This window comes from Simochromis diagramma, unplaced genomic scaffold (assembly GCF_900408965.1).
Source record: "Simochromis diagramma unplaced genomic scaffold, fSimDia1.1 OVJJ01000307.1, whole genome shotgun sequence".
Lineage (NCBI taxonomy): Eukaryota > Metazoa > Chordata > Actinopteri > Cichliformes > Cichlidae > Simochromis > Simochromis diagramma.
In genome coordinates this window covers 1,313,062-1,337,804 of record NW_024386786.1, presented here as the reverse complement: position 1 = coordinate 1,337,804, position 24,743 = coordinate 1,313,062, and the positions used below count along the sequence as shown (strand labels likewise).

General features: G+C 41.8%; 1 protein-coding gene across 5 annotated transcripts in view; it reads left to right on the top strand.

Moving 5' to 3' along the window:
• The first annotated feature begins 21,920 nt into the window (after nt 1-21,920).
• LOC120728206 (involucrin-like) overlaps nt 21,921-24,743 on the top strand; it is a 71,239-nt gene continuing 68,416 nt past the window's right edge. For 2 of the 5 annotated variants that reach the window (XM_040023014.1, XM_040023012.1), the window contains exon 1: nt 21,927-22,267. In XM_040023014.1, the coding sequence (XP_039878948.1) occupies nt 22,240-22,267 (28 nt within the window). In that variant the 5' untranslated portion in view covers nt 21,927-22,239. Of the gene's footprint in view, nt 22,268-24,743 lie in introns of all 5 variants that reach the window. The other 3 variants (XM_040023015.1, XM_040023017.1, XM_040023013.1) reach the window with 3 other exon arrangements.

Here is a 24,743-nt window from a genome sequence, read left to right as displayed (position 1 = left end):
TCCCGGGCCACGCCCCCTTCCTCAGCGGCCCAACTTTAAAGGTCACGTGAAGCTGCGAACGAGTTTAATTAAGAGCATCGTTTTTTTGTGCGGTCTTTGCTCAGTCTGAGAGGTCGCTCGCTATACAACAGAACCACAGTGCAAATGTGCAATCTGTGATGGCATAATTAGAATTAAACGCCACTCTTCAGAATAGTTCCTGGAAGGAGCTCCACAGGAAAACACAAGAACAAAACCATGTTGTGGCAACTGGGAATTTTAGGAAGGAAATACCAATATCATGGGAATAATAATAACATAAATAACTGCGTACAGGCTCCCTCAAAACATCCACTTACAATTGTTTTGCATTTGATTCGTTTGACCAAAAGGACAGCAAACAACACACAAAATCGCAGATTTCATTAACAGCTTTAATATTATCATTATTTCCCCCATAATTTCTGCAGGCATTGCAATGATGTTGCCAATGTCAATTTTATGTTACTGTATTTATTTTTTCTATTTTACAATCAGACTCATGAAATGAAAATCTGATATCAAATCAAATCAAATCACTTTTATTGTCACATCACATGTGCAGGCACACTGGCACAGCACATGCGAGTGAAATTCTTGTGTGCGAGCCCCACAAGCAACAGAGATGTGCAAACACAACAACACAAACGAGCAAAATACAAGAATGGCCGACCTGAAACTAATAAATATATGTACAATATATAATAGTGTATGCATTTCTGGATGTGTATACTAAATATTTTCGTGTGTGTGTGTGTGTGTGTGTGTGTGTGTGTGTGTGTATACACATTTTTACAAATTAAATAGTAAAAAAAAACAAAACAAACAACAACAATAATAATAATAATAATAATAATAATAATAATAAAATATATAAAATATACAGAGTTGAATATGTGCAAAACAAGTGGCATTTATATACAGTATGGAGTGCATAATGTTGAAGTTCCAGTAGTGAAGCTGAGGTGTCTATGACGTGTTCAGCAGTCTGATGGCCTGATGGAAAAAGCTGTCTCTCAGTCTGCTGGTACGGGACCGGATGCTGCAGAACCTCCTTCCTGATGGAAGCAGTCTGAACAGTTTATGGCTGGGGTGACTGGAGTCCTTGATGATCCTCCCCGCTTTCCTCAGGCACCGCTTCCTGTAGATGTCCTGGAGGGAGGGAAGCTCACCTCCAATTATCCGTTCAGAGCACCGCACTACTCGCTGGAGAGCTTTGCAGTTGTAGGCGGTGCTGTTGCCATACCAGGTGGTGATGCATCCAGTGAGGATGCTCTCAATGGCACAGTGATAGAAGGTCCTGAGGATGCGGGGGCTCATGCCGAATCTTTTCAGTCTCCTGAGAAAGAAGAGGCGCTGCTGCGCCTTCTTCGCTGTTTTGTTTGTGTGTACTGACCACGTAAGATCCTCAGCCAGATGTACTCCAAGGAACCGGAAGCTGCTCACTCTCTCCACAGCAGCGCCGTTGATGGTGATGGGGGTGTGTACTTCTCTGCACCTCCGGAAGTCCACTATCAACTCCTTTGTCTTTGCGACGTTGAGGGTGAGATGGTTGTCTTGACACCAGTGGGTCAGGGCGCTGACCTCCTCCCTGTAAGCCGTCTCATCACCGTTGGTGATAAGACCCACCACTGTAGTGTCGTCCGCAAACTTCACGATGATGTTGGAGCTGTTAGTGGCTGTGCAGTCGTAGGTGTAGAGTGAGTACAGGAGAGGGCTCAGTACACACCCCTGTGGAGCACCAGTGTTCAGTGTGATGGGGGATGAGGTGATGCTGCCCAGTCTGACCACCTGGCGTCTGTCAGACAGGAAGTTAAGGATCCAGCTGCAGAGGGAGCTGCTCAGTCTTAGATCCTGCAGTTTCCTGTCCAGCTTCGAGGGAACGATGGTATTGAATGCTGAGCTGTAATCTACAAACAGCATCCTCACATACGTGTCTCTCTTCTCCAGGTGTGACAGGGCAGTGTGTAGTGTCAGGGCTATGGCATCATCAGTGGACCTGTTGTGGCGGTATGCGAACTGTAGAGGGTCCAGTGAGTCGGGTAGTGCAGAGCAGATGAAGTCCCTGACCAGCTTCTCGAAGCATTTGCTTACGATGGGGGTCAGGGCTACAGGTCGCCAGTCGTTCAATGAGGAGATGGTGGAGGATTTGGGTACAGGGACGATGGTGGCCATTTTGAAGCAGGCTGGGACTACAGACAGAGAGAGGGAAAGGTTGAAGATGTGCGTGAACACTCCAGCCAGCTGAGCCGCGCATGACCTGAGGACGCGGCCGGGAATCCCGTCCGGACCAGTAGCTTTGCGTGCGTTCACCTTCCTGAAGCACTTCCGCACATCCTCCTCAGACACAGTGTACGCACTGACGTCATCCGCGGTGCGCACACTGTCCGGTCTCATGGTGTTCGCTGCGTCGAATCTAGCGTAGAATACGTTTAGATCCTCACACAGAGAGGCCGTGGTCTGCGGTGTGCTGGTTTTCCAGCACACCGGTTTTGGTTCATGAATAACGACATCTTGTTACTTCATGTTGCAGAAAATCTGGAATAACATCCTTTCAAATGGTGAAAGGTTTTTGCTTTGTTGCTCCAGGCCACCATCATTTTCTAGCAAAAACGTTTTTCTACTAATTTAATCAAAGATTTACTCACAATTTATTGATGATTGTGTGTGATTTATTTATATCATACATTAAATTAAATAATAGGTTAATCAAGTGAAATCACAATTACCAAAACGGATTTCTCAATGTTATAAAACTGAAATGTGATTTACCTTTTAGTACTGTCAGAAATCTGTGATCAGTTGGGTATAAATCCATCTCTGTAGCTGTGTTATTTTCAGCAAGCACAAAGAATCTATTCTTATTAAAAAGTCAACTGTCAAAAATTACATAAGATAGTTTAATGAGGAAGGTGAGAGCACTGATGTGTTAATCTGGTCCTCGGGCCAAAGTCAGACCTGAGACACTCCCCCACTGCCGCCCTGTCCAGGCTCAGTCACAGGATGATCCTGCCGGTCATGTGATGTTCGGGTTTCCACCACTACGTGAAGCATATCACACACAGACAGGAGGGCAACTTTCATGGTCAGTCTAGTGCTAATCCCACTGAAGCTTAGTTTCATGTATTTAAATGAAGAAATATTACAGTGAAACTTACAGGGAAATAATCACAATGATTTTTTGAATTCCCCCAACAAATCTCTGAATGCAGGCTTGTGTGTTCGTAGCAAAAACTACAGGGGTGGCAGAGCCTCTGAACTTTAACAGCAGTCGCGTTAATTTGGTCACCAAATGTGCTGGTGACCAAATAAATCTCTACCCCAGGAGTTTCAAACTCATTTTAGTTCATGGACCACCTACAGTTCAACTTGATCTCAAGTGGGGAGACTCAGAAAAAACAGTCCAACCTATAAAAACATATAGAAATTGAAATATATTTTCTTTTAAGTGTAAAAAATGTGCATGTACTCTCTGAAAACATTCATATGTAATGTACCATAAAACAGATGATTAGCAGCCTGAGATGGCTTAGGAAAACTGAGTATAGTCTCAACAGTGCCAGTTTTCCTCTTTCTGTCAGTCTACTATCATTAGAAAAATGCTGCAGAACTGCATCGGGATGTCGTCTCGGCTTACAGGTCTCGCTCAGATTTTTGTAAAAAATAAGAGACAAAAACTCCAAAAATGATGCCGATGCTGGCTTAGATTTTAATGTTTCGCAAACCCGTCCACGGGGCCCGCTCTGATCCTTTTGTTGGTCTATTGTGGCCCTTGGGCTGTATGTTTGACACATCTGGTCCTAAGCTTTCCACTTCAGCCAGAAAATCTAAACGGTTATATTCAGCAACCAGAGAATTGGATCATATGGAAAATTAATTCATCCAAAAATATTATTATCTCCCACGACCCTGAATTGGATAAGCAGAAGAGAATGGCTGGATATTTATTTTAAAGCTTTGAAAACATGTTACAAATGAAGTTCCCCCTGTAAAAATAGAATAATAATGAGTAATAACGACGCTGAGTAATCTGATACGGCTTATCACTGTAAGTTTCATCTAATGTTAATCAAACAAGGAGACACGGTATGGTTGGAATCCACATATGGTGGTCCTGTGAGTATTTTCAGCAGCATGATGGAGTAATGAAGGAATGTCACTCAGCGTGGCTCACCGAAGTTTTAAATAGATTTTGGTAACCGACAGAAACCCGCAGGTGTAAGACTTTTGAGGCTATGAATGCACACACAATACTGAATATTGTTGTGTTTTACAAATGCACAGACTGTATATAAAAGATGGACGTAGCTGTCGTCAGGTTGCATTTTGATTTTCAAGCTCTTCTTTTGAAGCCTCAGCCTGCACGTTTTGACCCTGAGATTTTGGTGTTTTGAAACTTGACATGATGTGTGGAGAGTGAAAGGCAGACACATCATAAAGATTTGTCTGGTTTATCATCTGTTTTCTTCTCAAAGGGACCATAATTTATAAAGTCAAATCATGTTGTAATAAATAAGACTTAACACTTTCAGTCTAAACCACAAACATCACCAGATTACCAAATACATGCATCCAAACCTGTGACATTTGCACCCCATTCATACCTGGTATTACTGTTTGGCCTAGAACATTAAGTCCAAGCACATAGTTCATACTTTGATCAGATATTAGAAGGTACAAATGCAATCTATGCAGCATGACCACATCTTCAAGAAAAAAAGAACACATTTTGAAACCAATAATAAATGAAAGGTAGATAATTATCCAGATACCGTGTCTCTATACAGACTGCATGGGTGTATTTTAGTACTCACAAAGCAAAAGAACAATCTAGCCCTGCGGATCAAAGAACATACAGCTCTACAGGTCAGTCAGTGGAGGGTAACATATAAAGGTCAGCCTATAAATATGGCATCCTGTTCTGAACTCTCTTCATATAGACAGTATGTTAAAGAGTGTGACATTTAGGTGAGCTGGGCACCTCTGTTCGGGGTCAGACACACCAGAGGGTTAGCAAGAACGTCTCTGAAACAAAAAGGGACTGAAGGTTGGTTTGTATGCTTGAATGAAGCCCGGACAGCTCTCAAAAGCAGAGCCCAGGTGAGATAAATGTGCGTCCTTTGTGTGCGTGATGGTGTAACTGTGCACATATCTGCACTGTATGTAATGCAGAGCCTGATAAATGCTTTGTCTTTGGTTAGGGGTGCATTCTAGCTGCTCAGATAATCCCCGTGATCCAACACAGCCATGCCTTATCTAGGAAAAAAGAAAGGAAACCTGGTTGCTATGACAACCCCAGTGGTTAGACAGCTGGTTAATAATTCAAGTCTCGCTTGCTCCTGTCTGATATTTGTCTTTCTGCTGCACAGACTGTACAAACATTGTCTAAAATTCACAGACTATGTCACTGCATTTCCAGAGGAAGTCAAAGCTCCTGAAATGAGCTGCTCTTCCTCTCGATCTTCTCACTGCCCCGTTCTCTGGCTTCATTTCCATCGGAGCTGAGATTAAAACCTTCTACCCAAACACATTCAGAAAAGTATTCTGCTATACCGTGCATCAGTATTTGAATTTGCTATGACAGAAACTTAAATAAAGAAAATGACAGTCAACAAAAGGCAGAAGGAATGCAGAACATCGGGAGCATCAGGAGCAGAACACATTAAAAATAATACATGAAGAAAGTTTGAAATCATCTTCATGACCTTCTGCTGTTTCTTCATCCTTTCCCACCGAGCAGCTGACTCGAAGTTGCAGGAGGCTCAAAGTGTTTGTATGAGTGACCTTTAATGATTTCATTTTAAGCTGATGACATTTATAACCTTCCCCCCCTTTTTTTTATTAAAGAATGGATGTGTCTGTGGGTGTAGAAGGAAGGAGAAAGAGGCAGTGCAAAGGTCAAGAAGCAGATTTAAACCCAAAGAACGAGAGTGGGCGATTAAACCCGCTGAGGCTCCAGAACAACAAACACAGCCTGCGCTTTCATTCAGGCACACGGAGTGATGTGGCATTAAGGCTTTACTCTTAAAGCCTTATAACACATGCAAGTGATAATGTCTACAAAAATGCTGGGAACAGAGATTTTAGCTTAAAACTGCTAATTGCTTCTCCTGAAACACGATCTCTGGTATCCAGTTTAAAGTGACGGGTCATCTTTTTGCATTTAGTTTTTTTCATCCTTAAAGATATTTTGTTATAAGTTGCCCAGTTTTGGAATAATTGGCTGTAAAGATATAGGTCTCTGTTTCCTTTAATAAAATTACATTTTGTCTCAAAGCACCAAAAATATGTTTAAAAAATGAGCAGTGATGTCTCTTTCCAGAAATCTCGGCCTTGTTTTGAGCAGTTTCATGGCAACTGTATCACTCTGCAGAAGGAAACACGGCTCTACTGATGACAGGAGCTAAACAGTCATCCTGAGAGCTTCTAATATAATCAACACCTCCCACTATTTAGACTTCCTGTTTAATAGGAAAAATGTTTTCTTCTATTCTTCAGTTGTTTAGTAAAACAGACTGAGATAATAGTTATAATACTGGTTTGCACTACAGCCAGATGATTTTCTCTGTGTGTGACCAGGAGGGACAGGAATAAAAACTGGTTTGGAGTCAAAGTAAGGAAGACGAAGCTGTGTGAGGAGAAGAGAGAGGACAACAGACAAATAATGCTGAATATGAAGCTGCCAGGCAGGAGGAAAAAAGGAAGACCTCAGAGGAGATTCATGGGTGTAGTGAAGGAAGACATGCAGAGGGTGGATATGACAGAAGAGGATGCTAGGATAAGGTGAGATGGAGGCAGAGGAAGAAGAAGAAGAAGACATACTTTCACTTAGGTACATCAAGCGAGTGTGGGCTGTCATGAAACCTGAAAGTATCAATCAGAAGTAATTTATGGACAAATTCAGCTTCTCTGTAAGAAAAAAGATATAAATTATTTGCTGCTATTCTTTCCTTCAAGATTTCCTGTAGTTTCTTATTTATGAAGGGTGTACTTCTTCAAAGCGAGGGAAGTCAGCCAAGTTGAGTTTGGAGTCACAGTCCTCTGCTTCACAAAGGTGTCTCCTTTTTAATCTGATTAGATCACCATGGAAACTAAACGCTGAAAGTATTACCTGGTCATGTTCAGAGCACCGATTTAAAATCAGTTGGAAGTGCCACGTTTCCACTAATGCTTTGATTTACAATGAAATCTGAGTGTGGTGTAGATTCTCTGCTGAAGGATTGTGTTTGATATATGCTCCGTGTTAAGCTGCACCTTACTAACACCACATGGAGAAGACGTGACGTGAGTATGCATTGCATGGTCGCAGGAATTTACATTTATTTAGTTCTTATGCTTGATCCTAAATGGGTCCTTGATCAGTTTTCTGTAACATGTTGGAATGACAGCTGTGAGAAAACTGATCTTTGTGTTGGTTATTTGTCACCAAAAATATTGAGTGATTACAATGAATTTCACTTTGATTTAGCAGCAAACTAAACAGATTTCCTTATTTCCTCGAACTGGGACAGTGTCAGAAATTAATAGACTAAGTAGCCTTTAATGTGTTAATGGATCAACTTTAAACTCAGAACTCTAATGAAGAGCTGTCATGTTACAAATACTCATTAACATTTTTTCCGAGTCTTTTGATTCTTTAGTGTTTTTATTGTGGGGAAGGAGCAGGGATGTTTCCCCTGCGCCTCACTGAAATCTACACCTCTGGCTAAAAAGGACTTGCAGATCACTGAATTGTGTTTCTGCTTTTTGGAACTGGCTTGTAAATTAAAATCGATTCAGATTCTTATCTGATGGCCTTAAACACACATGAAGTGTCACCTATTTATTAACGACTGCAGGCTCCTCCCTCACTGTTACCAGGACAGAGAGCCACGTTTGAGGCTCTGCAGGTAGAAACAACAGCGTTTGAATTTTAAATGACTCTTCGGTCCATGGTTACATTTCCAGGGCCAGCAGCTCCACTCCAGTACTCCAGTAAGACGTGTCAGACATTATCAAGCTCCTTCTCTAACAGCAGCAGACGTCTGTCAGAACGAGGCACTGCTGATCTTTGTTGCTCTGCAATTGCATCATCTTCATACGTACATGATAAAATCCTCTGGGGGGGAAACTGGAGCAGCTGGTGTCCAGTGAAAATAATAAAGGGGACAGAAAAGCTCCTCCTAAGAACAAGTGCAGGTGTGTGATGGGAAGACCAGAAAAGCCACAGAGAAAACCATCATGAGAATATGCACAGCAAAGCACACCGTGCTGCTTTTAACTGACCAGACGGAGATTTGTATGACAGGCGGGCTACATCAAATAGATCAATCTAGTTCAAGAGAAAAAAAAGGATTTGGCCTGTAGAGGTTTTTTAAAAATCCCAATCAAGACAAATTGAAGCCTGTGAATAAAACGAGATGATCTAATTTCACAAACTGCAGAGCAGAGACAAAAAAAAGAGGGACGAGGAGGTTTATGAACAGATGTGAGCCAGCGAGGAGACAATGATCAATACACACACCGGTGATGAGAAAGAGAAAAGAGACAGAGAAGGAATCGAGGAGGGAAGTCTTTCCTCTTCTAGACTCTAGAATTGAAACTTTAGTGGACGAGCAAGGAGACAAAAACATTTCCAGTCTCACATAAATCAACGGTCCTCTCTTTCACTGCTGTTTGGCGCCCTCTAGTGAGACCACATGCAACCAGCTCAAGTCAAACCTTCCTGATAAAAATTAATTTGTTATTTATTTATACTACTTTTTAGCTTTTATCTTTACTTTCTGGTCACATGACTAAAGTGTATGAAACCAAATGTTTGAAATGTTAAAAAGCTAAAACAAATGGGTTCATTAGTTCAACAAAATGATGAAGAATCAAAATGTTTCAATTAACTTGAATTCAAAGTTACTTCCTCACCGGAAAAAAGGTCGGCTCAAGCCAACAGGACATCTGAGTAAACCTCACCGCACAGACAGATTCTGAGATGTGGTTTAAAGTACAAAACTTTAAGAGCTCCGCTGGAAACTTCTGTTTTCGACTGACGAGTTTTTAAATAATTTTTCTTTTAAATTTAAAGCAAACAAACTGAGTAGACTGCACAAGCACACCAACATCAGCTGACAGTTGTGGCATGAGGAACTAAATAAATGTAGCAGTTTGTTGTATTCTGAGCTTTCAAACTGCTGCTACAAGCTAATAAAGGCTTCTTATAAAGTGCTTTTATAAACTATCACACACACGTATAATCTGATGGACCATTGGGGACAATTCGGGGCTCATTATTTTGCCAAAAAAGCTTCAACTTGCAGACTGGAGAAGCCATCCAGCCCTAATTATAAACGGAAGACATGATGAAGCATCCACTGTAGAAAAATATGGACAATATGACAGCTCCTCATAAAGAAAACCAGCATGTTGCAGAAATATCATCTTACTTTGGATTTAGCGTTTGCAGTCCGAGTGGCAGACAGCTTAGATACGTCTAAGGTTAGAACAGTTAAACACGGTGAAAGTAGTTCAGGGTAATTTAAAGAAACAAATTCCAACCTGTTGTTAGGAGCTGTTATTCTCTGATGCTTATACTCACCAGTCACTTCATTAGGTACACCTGTTCAACTGCTCATTAACACAAATATCTGATTGGGGAAAAAAGGTAACTTGTGTGACTCTGAATGTTGCAGCAACCATGAAACATTCAGAGTTGACTGGATGCTCTGAGCATTTCACAAACTGCTGATCGACACAGATTTTCCGTCACAACCATCTTGTTATGGAGAATTGTTAGAAAAAGAGAAAATATGCAGTGAGTGTTTGGGTGAAAATGTTTTCACACAGGTTCACCTGAACAATAACTGAAAACTGAACAACAGAAAATAGAAAAAAATTCTAAAATTGGAGGGTTTTCTGTACCCGGTTCCACAGAACAGGGCTTTGAGAATCTGTAAGCAGAAAAAGAAAAAAGCAGTTAAGAGAAAAACAACATAAATCACTATAAACCTGCACAGAACTGCAGGACCGGCTCATCAATAACAGTTTCACATGTCCTGTGAGTCACAGTTTATATAAAAATATTGATTGATATTGAAAAAATGAGACTTAAGCAGCAATCTTGTAAGTTTCTGGAGCAAATCTAAATAATTTTTCATGCCTAATAATCAGCACAGCCGTTTGCTTAGAAGAAAGGAAACACATTTTTAGGTATCAGCTGAGGAGAAACAAACATGCACACACAAAGAGAAATAAAGTGAAATAACAGCTGACTTGCAGATCATAAGCACAAGCTTGGAGCAGTGCGTGATTAGCTCATTAAACGTGTGACAGACAGTTTTGCAAGCCGCCACTTTAACCCACCTTTTCTCCGCACGATGGATTAGACCATCCATCTTCATCGAGCTGCAGCCTCTGCTTCGGCCAGACCGGCTAAAATCTAAGAGCTCTGCTGGCAGACGATGAGCGCGTCGTCCTTGTGTTGTCCTCTTTTACAGGAAGGGGCCTCTAATCAGCTCTGTGGAGAGGATGCTTGGATAACTGGCAGGAAACCAGGTGAGAGGAGAGGTAAATGAGATGGGATGGATGCTGCTGGCAAAGGCTGGTGTGGGCTGTGTGGGATTTTTCATTCATAATTCATTCGCCCAGTTTATTAGCTTACACTCCAAAAACTAAATTTGAAGCAGTGAGACAACAAATGGGCCTTTGTTTTGGAATGATGACAAAAAAGAGACAAAGTGTAGGTTAAAACAATACTGGCTTGGGACTGGTACAGCAGATAATTGGTGCTTGTTTTAAATTGTTATAAAACCTAAAATGATCTAAAGACACAATCTCTGTGACTTTCTATTCCCCCAAAATCTGTTAGTGTAGTGTAGTGCCACTTTGCACTACGAGAAGGTGGAGAGGGTAAAACCTTTAATTAATCAGGTAAGTCATTAGGAAAAGGAAAAATGATGACCTTGTTTGTGGGACAATCTTTCAATATCTACATCAATATAGATATTTCAATTTCTTCCAGTGGGGAGTCCTTCCTCTTCCTCATCATCGCTAAGCACTTGCTCCTGGGGCACATTCAGATCACTGGGATGTCTCTCTGTTATTACCCAAGCAGCAATCTTTGGGGCTGAAAAATACATGAAGCCAGTTTGAAAGTTTAATAACGAGAGATGATTTGGAAGAATTGAACTAGATTTATTGAGACAGAGAAATTGATTTAACTCAGATGATCCACCATGACAGAAAGAAATCCCAGCAGTGACAGGACTGAGGACAGGACCCCCTGAGTCTGGAGACTGGTGATGAAGATGAAGACTGAGGTTTGGATGGCGCTCTCAGTGACTTGGGTGAGGTGGACATGGCGGAGGACGATAGAGAGCACAGATTTTAGCCATGCAGAGCAGAGGCCGATTGGCCCAAAGACAAGAAGTCAAGAAGATGATTGGACTAGATGTCAGGACTGAGACGTTGTGGGAAAGTGTTAGTGATGTAAACTAAGCAACTAGGAAAGCAGGAAGATGAGTGATTACAGATCATCCTTATTGAGCAACGCTTAAGCTTCATTAACAGAAGTTCCTCAGTTGGCCACTAGAGGCTCTGTTCAAAAGGGAGTCAAGCCCCACTCACTCTCATGTTAAAATGACCAACTTTCCAGCAGAAATAAACATCTTAGCAGCCTCCTACAAAAACAGTACTGGTGTCTGTGGACTGCTTCGCCCTTCTTTATAGGGTTATTTATATTTTTTTCACACTCATCCACCTTGATACTGGAGTCAGGGGCGGAGATGCATTAGCTGAAAAGTGTGCCAGCACAGGCAGTTGTGGCTGAAGGCTGTGTGCTATCGGCCTCACCCCTCCTAACAGGAGGCACTAACCTGGACTTGGCCACATGTTGTTCTTTATCATCATATATTATGGCTTTCTGTGTGCCGCAAATGGGAGAAAGAAAGCTAATTTATTTAGCCAGATGGTGAACAACATGTGTTTCGAGCAGATAGTTACATTTTCGGAGCCGTTTTCTGCCTCTGATGCCTGAGTGTTGAGCAAAGTGAGGAGGAGTAGAGCTGATAATTTAATATCTACAGCTTTTATTTCAGAGTCACAGTGTCAGTCAGATGAGAGAACAGCAGGGGAGCGCTGCTCTCTGAGCTTTGCGCCACTCAGCTGCTAACAGTGTTGCAGCTACTAACAGTGATTTAGCTAAACCCAAAGAAAGAGGAAGCAATCTGAGGTATTACAGATACTGTATATACCTCAGATTCATTGCTGTGCCAGAAGTACAATGACTTTGACTACAAAAAAACACCTCCTGGAGTTACTTCTTCTCTACATTTGCCTAAAACTTGTCTTTTCTAGACAGTGGTGACTATAGGACAGATACAAGATACAAGAAAGGAAATGTCATGAAATGCTTGCACCTTCAAAATTCTCATTAAATACAAAATATCACTTTAAATATCTTAAATGTAATTCAGAGTATGGCACATAAAACATGAAAAAGAATAGGTTACATAGTGAAGGCTTCAGGTGTGCTTGACTAATGGGACCTTATCCAGATGAAACCCTTGTCGGACACGGAAACAACCGGAGAATGGAGGATTCTACTTTTTTCTCCTCAGCTGGATGCTTTCGCACTTTCGTTTACATCACTTTGGTTCCCCGCTCAGCACAGAGCCGGTGAACTCGACCCTCTGGAGCCGTTTTGTTTTGGTTTCTGAAGCCTGACGAGCAGCCCAAACGCTGCTTCGGAGGCCTTTTGGCGGCAGCGGGGAGCCGAGCAGCGGGGACGACACTGTGAGCTGAAAACAAAGAGTATCGATTCTGCCGGACTCAAGTATGGGATCAATCGTTGTGGCATTTACTGTGAGCTCTGTGAAGCCTATAACCTGCTGCTGGGCCTTGTGTGTGTGTGTTAGTATGTGACTGTGTAATCGTCATTCATATCACAGAGAATGATGCTGAGGTGTCAAGGTTGAATTAAAGCAGCAACCTTTAGGGTAACTTTATAGGATGTGCAAATGATAAAGCTACTACAGAGGCCATAATTATCTTTGTTATGAGAGGAAAAACAATAAACGGCACTGGAAATGAGCAGAAACGGTACTCAGGACTCAAAATGAAGCTAAACTAGAGCGAATGCTGCTCATATTACCAGGACAAGTGAAAATAAAAATACCTGATAACTTAGAAACTGAGATTCTGGGTTCATCCCAGTTCTCCAGGACGGTGCCAGCAGGGAGAATTTGATGGTTAACATGAAATGTTTGGATTTTACTTGAACATCCTGCATTTGTGTCCCCTTCTTTGATTTGTAACTCTTTTATGATCGTTTAGACTGTTTTAGGTGATACTTGTAAAAATAAATGAACAGAGCAAACTCATTTTGCTCTTATGAAGGGTGTGCTCTATATTTACTGCACTGCAACAGGTTTGTAAAGCCACATATTCAGCTGATGAGCCCCTCCCGCCCCGCAGAGGAAACCCCGTGTGTTGAAGCTCTTTAAGCAGTCAGGGTGAGTATTTAAGGAGTAAGTCCTCCTCTCCAGCTGCCAAGGACAGGATTACTCAGCAGACAGCCACACTGCTGCCTTCATCTAAACACATCTTCTGAAGACGAGCCGCCCCGACCTTTCCCTCAAAAACCTCTAACCTGAAGCTAATTCCCAAGCTAATCTTAGCAACTCCAAAAACCAGCCAGAGGCGACTGCATGAATTCTGATCATAGTAAGACAGCCTGATGTTTGCAAAAAACATTATTACCAAAAAGAAACCAACAGACAGAAATCTGGTTGGAGCTGAGCTACTTTTAGATAGAAAATAAATTACTTTTGTTACCCATATATATTCTTTTCTTTATTTCTTCTTCCATCAAAAAGAAGTGGCTGTATTTTTATTATTATTATTATTTTTGTTTAGTTTTAGGTAAAAGGGAAAAAGTGCATCAACCTAATCTGAACATGTATTCATTTATTTACTTGTCTTGATTTGAATTGGTTCGGAGACTTTCATGAAGTGGGAACAAATCAAATCACATTTTTGATCAGACCTTGAACTCTTGCACATGCATATATTTGTGGTGTTTGATTAATGATCCTCATTTTGTCATTTGATTTTTACAGATAGGATGGAGCTGGTAGCCAGAAATAGACACTTTGATCTTTTGATGAAATTTGCTAAAATGGATATTTTCTCTGTGAGTTCTCAGTCATCCAGGTAATGTTAGTGGTTGAGTTAAAGCCAGCTGGACTTTCCCCCTCACTTCACATCTTTGCTCATATGATCCCAAAGACTCACATGATGACAGGGTGGGCCACTGACCAGCTCCACGGTGACCACCTTTAAGGTGTCATGCTGCGCTCCAGGCACCTTAAAAGTCAGAATTTGCATAGTAAAGTAAGAAACACAAGGAAAAAACTGTTTCGCTTCTTAAATAGGTATAGCAATTATCACACCACTAGCAATACAGCACAATATTTTTTTGTGCTTAAAAAACACTGTTGCAGTACATGCATGCATATACCTGATCAGGTATATGCATGCATGTGCTTACGTTTGTTGTTGGCCTCTCGGATGGCCAGGACGCCTTTACTGGCTCTCTGGGTGAACCACTCATAAGTTGATTTAAAGGGGGAGGAGCTACAATAGCTTGTTCCTGGCAGAGAAGACATGTGTGACATAAATAAGGAGTCAGCCAATCAGAAGAGCGTTTGGGTTAAAGCACGGGTCCTCAAACTGTGTCCACTTCAGAAACCCAAAATAGTTTATCCACCAACTTTTAAACAAGCAGCTGAAACTCCCCTCACCCCGAACCAGTCATGGAGGATGGTGGCCCCTCCCTGAGCCTGATTCTACTGGAGGTTTCTTCCTTTAAAAGGGAGTTCTTCCTTCCCACTCTTGCCAAACGTACTTCGATTCCTACCACAAAATGACCCTGACTCCGGCCTCCGCTCGCCGCCTTTTATTGAAAACAGTTACACACAGTTACAATAGTTTACACAAGCACCTCCCCTCGTAAACCCCCCTATGGTTCTAAAAGAAGACACTATGTGTGTATGTGTGTGCACGTCTATGCATGTGCAAGAATGTGTGTGTTTTGTGTACGTGAGAATGTGTTTGGGGGTGCCTTTGTGTGATCTCCTGCTCACCAAAAGGATCATAAAAGCAGGAAGCTTACCACACAAGAAACAGATCTTTCAGATAGGATGTGCTTAAAAATAAAACCTCCCCCAGCACCAGAGTAGCTGGAGAGGTGGTCAGAGACAAAGGAATGTCTTTGATCCTATAGTTTGAAACTAAGACTTTACAAATTTAAGAAACACAATGACAACATTTAACAATTTGACTCCAACAATAACAAAAGGCAACAAAAGACAGAGAGTAAGAGCATTAGGTAACATGTATAATGTCCCTGGATTAAAGAGCTCAGGGGAGGAGGAGCTCAGACTGATAAAAAGACCTGGTTTACACTCCAAATTATGATTTTTTTCTACTCCTGGCACTCTGTGATGTCACAGAGAAAAGACATTCCTAATAAGGTCATCAGATCCTGTGTTTGTGAAGGGCAGCCAATCAGAATAAAGCTGTCTTAAAAGGCAAGGAGCCAGTAACAGTTTGTTTCAGACATAAGACAAACTGAGCAGCAGCATAAGATGAGGACTATTTGAAAGTGCTGGAAATGAGCAGGACATTTTTACTACTGTGAGGACATCTGGCCTGCAGGACTGGAAAAAAGAGCGAAAACAAAAAACAAAAGAGTGAAAAAACAACTGGACACGGCTTCAACACATTTCCGTCATGTGGTTTTCTTCCATTTGTTTTGGTGCTAAAAAGCAATTTAACAACTATTGTCCTCTGAAAAGCCTTTCATCACTTTCTTTTGTGCTCATACGTCCCTCACTCTCCCTCACACACGCACACACACACACACACACACACACACACACACACACACACACACACACACACACACACACACAACCAGCTGTACAATTAAGTATCATGCACACTCAGTAACACACTCCCAGCTATAAATAGTTAGCACTGTTTGTCTTTATGTAGACACATAACATTTCTCCTTCTTGTCAGTTCCCATTAATTTTCTGCTCCTTTTGCACCGTCACCTCACCCGTCTCTCATTGCTCCTCCTCTACCTCCTTCTTGTCTTCCCTTCTCCTCTCTCAGCCAGAATACTAATAACCCTTTTCCCTCCGTCTCTTACTTTTTTTTACCCATCTGAAGTTTTTTTTCTATTCCTACAGAAGCTCATATTCCCCATAAATTTTCTCTGCTTGAATTCTTTCTCCTCATCTCTCAGCATGACTCAGACTTCGCCCTCCTCTTCTCTTTCATCCCTCCATCACTTCACTCTCTCAGGCGAGTTTTTATTTGGAAAGCATCCACAGTTGCTTGGGTTTCACCTCCCTTTTTTGCTCTTTCTATGTTGCTCCCCTTCCATCTAATTCCCATTCATCTCTTCATTTCTACCCATGACTGTTAATAATTCTCAACAGAAAACCTCCCATATGCTCTGCATCTCTCCGCCAAAGACAACTTTCAATTTGCTGATATGAGTCAACATTTCTCCTCTGATCAGAGTAAACGGGAGCATTTGCAAATATCATCAGACCACGAGTCTCCTCACTGCAGTACGTGCAGCACCCAGCTTCCCGAAACCATGTTTTTACATGCAATGCTGAACTTTGGACTTGATATTTTTATTCTTTTTAATTTCAGGGCACATCTGGCAAAGCTCAGGGCACAGACGTCACTTCCCACCAGTGTCCCATTCATTTTATTTTCAGCTATGAAAGCTGAAGGTAAAAGCAGAATGACTCATTCTGTGTTCGACAGTTTCAGAGTATTGTTTGACTCTGACTAGCTCCCTGTGAGTATGAGTGCTTTCAGGGCCTTATACAGCACTGTGCAAAAGTCTTGAGCCACCCCTCGTTTCTTTATATTTTACTATGAAAAATGGGAAACAAGTGCAGGAATTTGTTGAAATGTGGAACATACATGAAAATTATAGTATATAAGGTACGAACAGAGTTCTGTACAATTCTAACAAGTCCATATTTAGTATGAGCACCTTTAATCTTCAACAAAGTCTGAACTATCTGAGACAGGCTTTCTTTAAGTAGTGTTCTGGAAAAGTTCTCCAGCTTTTTAAAAGGAAATTCAAAGCTTTTCTTTGGATTCTCACTAGTATTGGTTCTGTTCTATGTTCAGATAATCCCTCACTGCTTCAGTAATGTTGAGTTTCGATCCATAACTGATCACCAGTCTCCAATTAACCTAACCCCACTAACTGCATGTCTGAGGAAGGAAGAGAACCCACGCAAACTCCACCTGGCCAGGTGGTGGGAATCAAACTCAGGAGCTTTTTGATATGAGGCAACACTGCTAATCACCGTGCATGGTGGATTAAAATCCAACTGTATTTTTGTACTTGTCTAGTTTCCTCATCTTTTCAAAGACACTTTGCACACCATGCTAAGATATCCAATGTTTGTTCATCCCTTGAGTGAGGGCCCTTTTTATGATTGACTTATTTATTGGCCACTGACTTTAGCGCTGGGTCTAAAACACATTCCTCTGAAAATGAACAAGTACAAGAACTGACATGGCATTAAAATAGGTCCAAAAGCAGCCGATGTCCAAAGAAGAACTTTGGCAAATCTTCAGAAAAACCTTGAGAACTGTTTCTGACGACCACTTTAAACATTTTTAAAGAATGCCTAGATCCTTGGAAGCAAAATACAAGGCAATGATGTACAGTACTGAATAGCAGCTTTTATACTCTGCTGTCATGTTTTTGTTCAAAAGAGGATCCATCTGCAGAGAAACCGAATGAAGAAATGAAGTCAATCTTTACTCTGGCAAAGATGATCTGTTTATAAAAGTGGTAGAAAAAACAAAAATCAAGCCTAACACAAACCAGGATCTGACAAACACAGTCAGAGAGGTAGACGACATACAAAATGAGCTGAATGAGATACAGACGTAGGTGAAAAGAATTAGGGAATTAAAGAAGACAAGCGACAGAAGCCAGAGACAGGAAGTAGAGCTACTTAAGATGCAGAAAATTAAAACAGGAAGTGACTGTAAGTGAGACAGAAGAAGACGGGATAGAAGGGAACGATAGAAACAACAATAAGAAACATGAGGAACTAAAGTAGATAAATACACAGGAACCAAAACTCAAACACAACAACGTGAGATTTTAAGGCCTGTCACTAATCACGATAACGTCAGCTGTCGTTTCTTCAGGTGGTTTTGATGCTTTCATCCAGTTACATCAAGCAAAAGGAAACAGGACTGATCAAAGAACAGGTCCACCCAACACAGAGGTGAAAGGCTACGAATGATGGCACATGCTACGAAACAAAACTGCAAAGCTGCAATAAAGATAAATGATCCAATAAAGCTTAAATATATTCTTCTGATGTCTGATGATGTGCATCAGTGTTAAGAGAAATGACAGAAATGCTTGCTCAGTAGCTTCAAAATGCTTTTTCCTGCATAAAATGTGAGTTTATTGTCACAGTATAACATATTTTGAACTCTATTTTTCCAATCCTCCAGCTCGGTCAGATATCTATTGAGTGTTGAGTTCAGAGAGTCGAGTTCTGTTATCCGTCTGAAATGGAGATCTGAGTTAATAGAGTCCAGAGCGCCCCGTCCTTCCTCGCCTGCTGCACTGCTTAGCTGAATCACCGCGTGTTTTCATATTCATATTGTGGGAGAGGCAGCAAGGGAGGCAGGGCAGAGATGTTTGGAGGAGGGGAACAGCTGTACTGCATTGTTAGAGAGAGACAGATGAGGGAGTGAGAGGAAAGCCCAAACAGGACAACCGAAACAGGCTGCAGCGTGATGCACATTACATGCATGAGATGCCGCTCGTTTCAACACTTGTTCACCTTTAGCCAAGTGGAATGAAAACTTCCAGACCTACCAGCAACGATGATGGTGAATATTAAAGAAATGTGCATCAGATGGTTCATGGGCGGGCGTCTGGGTGCAAACGATGAGTAAGGATGTCGCTGTCAGAGCTGAGCAGACAGGTTTAATATGAGTGGATTAGTAGCTGAAGGGTGCAGATAAAGCCATGAAAAGACGTACAGCTCATGGGCTGTGAGTGCAGCAAAATATGAACAGTTTTGGTCTCAGGTTCTCAAAGTTAAACACAGAGATTTGCACTTAAGTGATCCACTCATGGAAAAAAATCAGAAAAATATGTCATGTGCGTTTTCCTGACAACAGATGTGTTCAGTGGCAACAGGGAAAAATTCAACCATTGCTCTGGTCAATGGAATCATAGTTTTGTGGAGCCTGAAATGACCACATTTGCATGAGAAAGTTACATGCTTGGTTATCGAGCTGCATCCATAACCTGCACAGGTGCAATGCACATGCACACATTGCTTCTTACCACTAATTATCAGCTAACTAATTAAATACTCAAGTTTCATTCAACAGGACTGAACCACAAACTTCCTGGATGTCTGTACCACACAGCAAGATGTAATATCAGGCAGATAATTGCATCAAAAATGCTTCACGGGCTTCACGACCCCCCCTCCCCCCCTTTTTTAAACGGGTCCATGGAATAGTCAGAAGATCGCTATCAGTGGATCTAAGGATCCGGTTTGGAGAGTAAGGGTGAAGAAGCTCGATGATATAAATGGGCCTCTCTTTGTAGAGACATAAAAGTAAGAGTGAGGATTTTAAACTGATATCTGTATCCAATTAAAACAGGAAGTGACTGGTGAAGCCTAGCATGCTGACAGTGGTCAGTCAAAGTGGTCACCCCCTAACTTAAGGCTCTGGAAAATAAATGAGCTATAAAAATTCCACCCACCATACAGTTGTTAAGAAGAGGGAATGTTTTAGGAGAGATCAAATGTGTGTTTCACTGCTATAAACATGTTTACTTCAACAAGGCAGTTTATCGAGATCGACTAACGTTTGAAGCCCCTAATCACACGATCGCCCTTTAATAACACCATCAATTCTCTAAAACTGCTGATTATGGAGTTGAAGATGTGAGGATATTGCAGTACAACCCCATGCTTATCATTTTACTGGTCAGGTCACGTTAAAACTCTTAGCTGAATATGTTTAAACATCTTTTATTTGTCATCTTTTTCAGATAAAGACAGACTGCTTTTTTACACCAATGCAGAAGCTCTGACAGCTAACTTAGAACTCATAGAGATTCTTAGTTTACCCGACTCCCCTAAATCATCTTTAATGTCATTAATTACTTTATGGCATTTTTTTTCTTGACATTTAAAATGTTTGCTGTGAAGAAATGTCAAAATGATTGGAGTCACAGCTTATTTACTCATCATTTTAATTTATGGATCATATCATTTCATAGACAATGGCTTAATGACTCCACTGATAAACATTACTATATAATTATGTTTTTGAAAAGTATACTTCAAAGCACCAAATGATTCTCACACTGAAAGGTTGTGTGGACAAAGTGAAACAGTAACGTTTGCCAAACTTAGCACCACAGCGGCCGACAGCAAAGACTCTCGGGCTTATTCTGGGATACTTTCATTATGCAAATGTTGTTTTGGTCAGATTTGGTTCCAATGTTATGACACACTGGACATCTGGCCCTTCAAGTTGTATCTGTAGCTGAAACTCTTCTTTGTCAACACTGTTGTGAAGAAAAACTGCCAATGTGGGAATCGTTTGAGCTAAATATTCATTTCTGTCTGGTGGATGGCTTTTAGATTTAAAGAAGCATATTTGCCAAAGAGAGCAGCTTTGTTCTGCTGCTGTATCAGTGCAATAAATGAAGTAACGTGTTTTTGTGCAAGGTGACAGTAGAGAGCCTACTTAGTTATCGTTAAAGCTCTCTGACGACATTTAGACTTGTTTTTCTATTTTATGTTGAAGACTCAGGAAACCAAATCCAGTGAGCTGGGCATGTTGTAAAGGAAACTTGTGTTGTGGCAAAGAAAGTCCACAACGGCACATTTACATTTGTAGTTTTTGCTGTATTTGGACTTGCAAATGGTGAACTTGTCAAAATGGAAACTGCTGAAGGTCGGGCCAGTTTTAAAAAAGAAGCTGATGTTTGCTCTCTGTACAAGTTTAGTGGGCTATAGTTGAAATCACAAGTACACATGGTCATAATAGGCTTTCATGGAGAGATCTAAAAATAGCAAACACACTGAAAGCAGTCTGGAGATGCAACAGGAAATGCCCTTGAAGGGGAAATCTGCCAAATTCTAACCAGGTCTGACTTCTTTGATTTGAGTAATGACTAGATTTTTTTAAATGTCAACCTTTCTTTTGTTCCTCAAGCTGCCATTTAAAATTGGCCATAAATATTTGTTTTTATCAGGACATAAAAAAACCACAGACAAACAGACAAAACGCTGGGCATGGCTTCATTTGATCCTGTTAGGTATTTGTGGGAGATTTTGTCATAATTCTTGAGTTATGGCCAAAAACACATACTGACCTTGACCTTCACATATGACCTCCCAAACCTTTACACACTGAAGGAAAAGTGAACATTTTGGCCAAATTAAAGAAATAAAGAGAACCAATAAACACATTGCAGAGATATTTTGTTGATGAAAATCACTGAAGTAGAAGGTGCAGTTCTTTGGTTGAGTTTGGGTCTCAACATATGCAAAATATCCCGATCAGATCAGATCTGCGTCCTACTTTTAGGCTATGAGGGTGTCCCTCATGACTCATGCTCTGGGGTCTTTCCCGGAATGGGAGTGTTGCATTGCATTGGTAGTGGCGACTAAATATGTAAAATCTGGATGAAAGTTCTTTGTAACCTTTACGGAAATAAGAGCACCGAAGAAACTTCTGCTGCCCGTCCTTTACGCGTGTGCACATCCATGTTTCTGCATGACTGTGTTTGTCTTTCCATGTAAGACAATGTGTTCGTGTCCGCGTTAGTGTGTGCGTGCCAGCGACAAAGCGAGGGAGAGCGATAGAGCAACATCAGCAGTGACTGGGGAAACCGGAGTGTGTGACGACGGTACGGCGGAGAGAGAGAGAGAGAGAGAGAGAGAGAGAGAGAGAGAGAGTCGGATGACACGCACATACACACCCTCTCTGCTTCTCACATACGGAGGAGAGGAGGACAGTGAAGAAGACAGAGAGGAGAACGGAGGAGAGGGGGAACGCGCAGAGAAAGAGACCCGGGGAGAAATGCCTGCTGGACGGATGGATTTTATTTTCCCCGAGCTGAACGAGCCTCTGTAAGACAACATGGGCTGCATAGGATCCCGGACAATCAGTAAGGACACGCTTCTTTATATCCCGCCATGTGGCGAGATGGATGGATGCATGCATGTGGAGAATTTAAAAGAAGAGAAATGAGATGAAACAGACACACATGTGTGATTTTCCAGGTTTACTTATCGCTAATTATCCCGCAGGAAGTTGCAGCGCTTCGGTGGTCTTCTGCTCTTTTCGTGCCCATAAAGGTGTCTGTTTTCAGGGTGTAGTGTCTGCACAGTTTACTGTAGGGATTACTATCGCATCTCAGTGTGTGTGTGTGTGTGTGTGTGTGTGTGTGTGTGTGTGTGTGTGTGTGTGTGTGTGTGTGTGTGTGTGTGTGTGTGTGTGAGGGGAGAGGCAGGACAGACAGGCAGCAGAGATGTGAGCGGAATAAGATGCGCTTTGACGTTTTTCGTCTCCACATGGATGACACTGGGCATGCAGACAGTGTGTGTGTGTGTGTGTGTGTGTGTGTGTGTGTGTGTGTGTGTGTGTGTGTGTGTGTGTGAGAGAGAGAGAGAGAGACCTCCGCCTTGACACAAGACTAAGGTCATTGCATGCTGGGTGTCTGACAAAATCCCCCTCTCCCCCCTCCTCCCTTCTTCCACTTTCCCCTCTTACTCACCCCTTCTTTTCTTTCCTTCCTTCCATTCTTCCATCCATCCCTCCCTCCCTCTATCCATCCTCTCCTCTTGACTCTCCCTCTTCTGTGCGTCATGCTGCGACGTAATAAATTGAAGACGCAGGCAGTGGATACCGGGTTTCTCTCTCTCTCTCTCTCTCTCTCTCTCTCTCTCTCCCTCTCACACACACACACACACACACACACACACACGGTGAGAGTTATGAACAGGAAGCTCCGAGATTGACTCTTGCAGGATGAGTCAGAACCGGGCTCGGCGCACTCAGGTGTGCGCCTGAACGCTCAGCTCATGTAGGTCATTTCTGTGAAGTCAATGCTACACACACGCGCACACACACGATTGTGAGGACCCCTGTTGACCTTATGCATTGATCTTTCCCTTCCAAAGGTTTAGGCTCTAACAGCCTGGATTCACCTTTTTACATTTTTGCCCAGAAATCACAGAGAAAAAAAGGAAAACCATTTCTTTGCTTAGAGCGCCCCCTACACCATCATTCCAGAGTGCGCTACTCTTCCTTCTTGTTACTTTTAATTTTCTTGCTCCAGTTTCCGATTTTTTGGACTCGTTTGTATCATTGCATCAAAATCATTTGGAATATTATCTCAGTTTCACAGTGTTGGTATCAGATGCTGTTAGCCAGGAATTGTTGGCTTGTCGTAAATTAGCAATTTTCCAGTGTTCTTGAAATTAAAACAGCACAAGAGAGAACAAACTTACCCACTTCCTTAGTGACGCTACTGTTTTTTGGGTTCATTGGTACTTGAACCCTATAGATGGTTATGGGCGTGCAGTTAGCTAACTAGAACTTACAGCTATGCCAATGACATAACCTCCTTCTACTGGCTGAAAATGTTTTGGTGGTTTGTAGCCAACGCGACACTATAAGTCTCAGAGTGAATTTCGGCTAAACCTTCAATAATCAAATTTTAAATTCAGTGTTTAAAACGTTAAAAGAAAGCGCTCTTGCTCCTAAGGTCTGGAACTGGTCTACAAAGAGACAAGAGTACAAATGTGCTCATTGTACATTTAAATGTTCAGTGCCAGTTTAAAACTAAATTGTAAGTCAGTCAGGAAGGAGTGCAAGGTGAACATGTTCAGGCAGATACAGGACTCTCAGCACAGCACAGACACGCAGCAGTAGTGTGGTCATTTGTAGTTTAGGAGGTGGTGCTTTCTGTGAAAATTCCCACATGCCAGTGCCACTAAAGTCTCTCTCCACTACAAATACCACAACCCAAGATATCCCAAACTGCTGATAAAGAAAAGTGTGGTCACCTCTCTGCATGTGTATTGTCATTTCCCATTATGTGCAGCACCCAGCTGTTGTGTCCTGCCTTCACATGCTCATATGTGATGACACACACATTGTGCCAGAGCCATGATCCCCTCCCTCTATCTACACTATCACAGCCTCATCAGCTCCTTTATGAAAACAAATGGAGGGTGCTGGAGGACTTAAATAAGGGAAAATTTGACCTTTGGTTGTCATTGAGCAGAGCCGGTAAAGGATGGCGAGGGACTGGGGCAGGGATTGTAGTGGGTGAGGAATGATAAGGAAGAAGAGCAGAAGCTTGTGGTGTGAAGATCCAAAATAATATCCTGGAGCGTTTATTTGGTCTCATAAGTGGGTGTGTTCCCCTTTGTGGTTAGGTTTTTTTTTTCTTATCTCCTCTGGCTGATTCTCTCTCCCTCCCTTCCTCTTCTTCTCTCTCTATTATTTGCTGTGTCAGAAGTAGATCAAAGCACATTATGCTAGCTATGCGCCGGCCACGTTATCTAACTCCAGTTGATATTTTCATTTTTGGAAATGTGTGCTCCAGACGCTGTGAGGAGTGAGCTGAGAGTGAG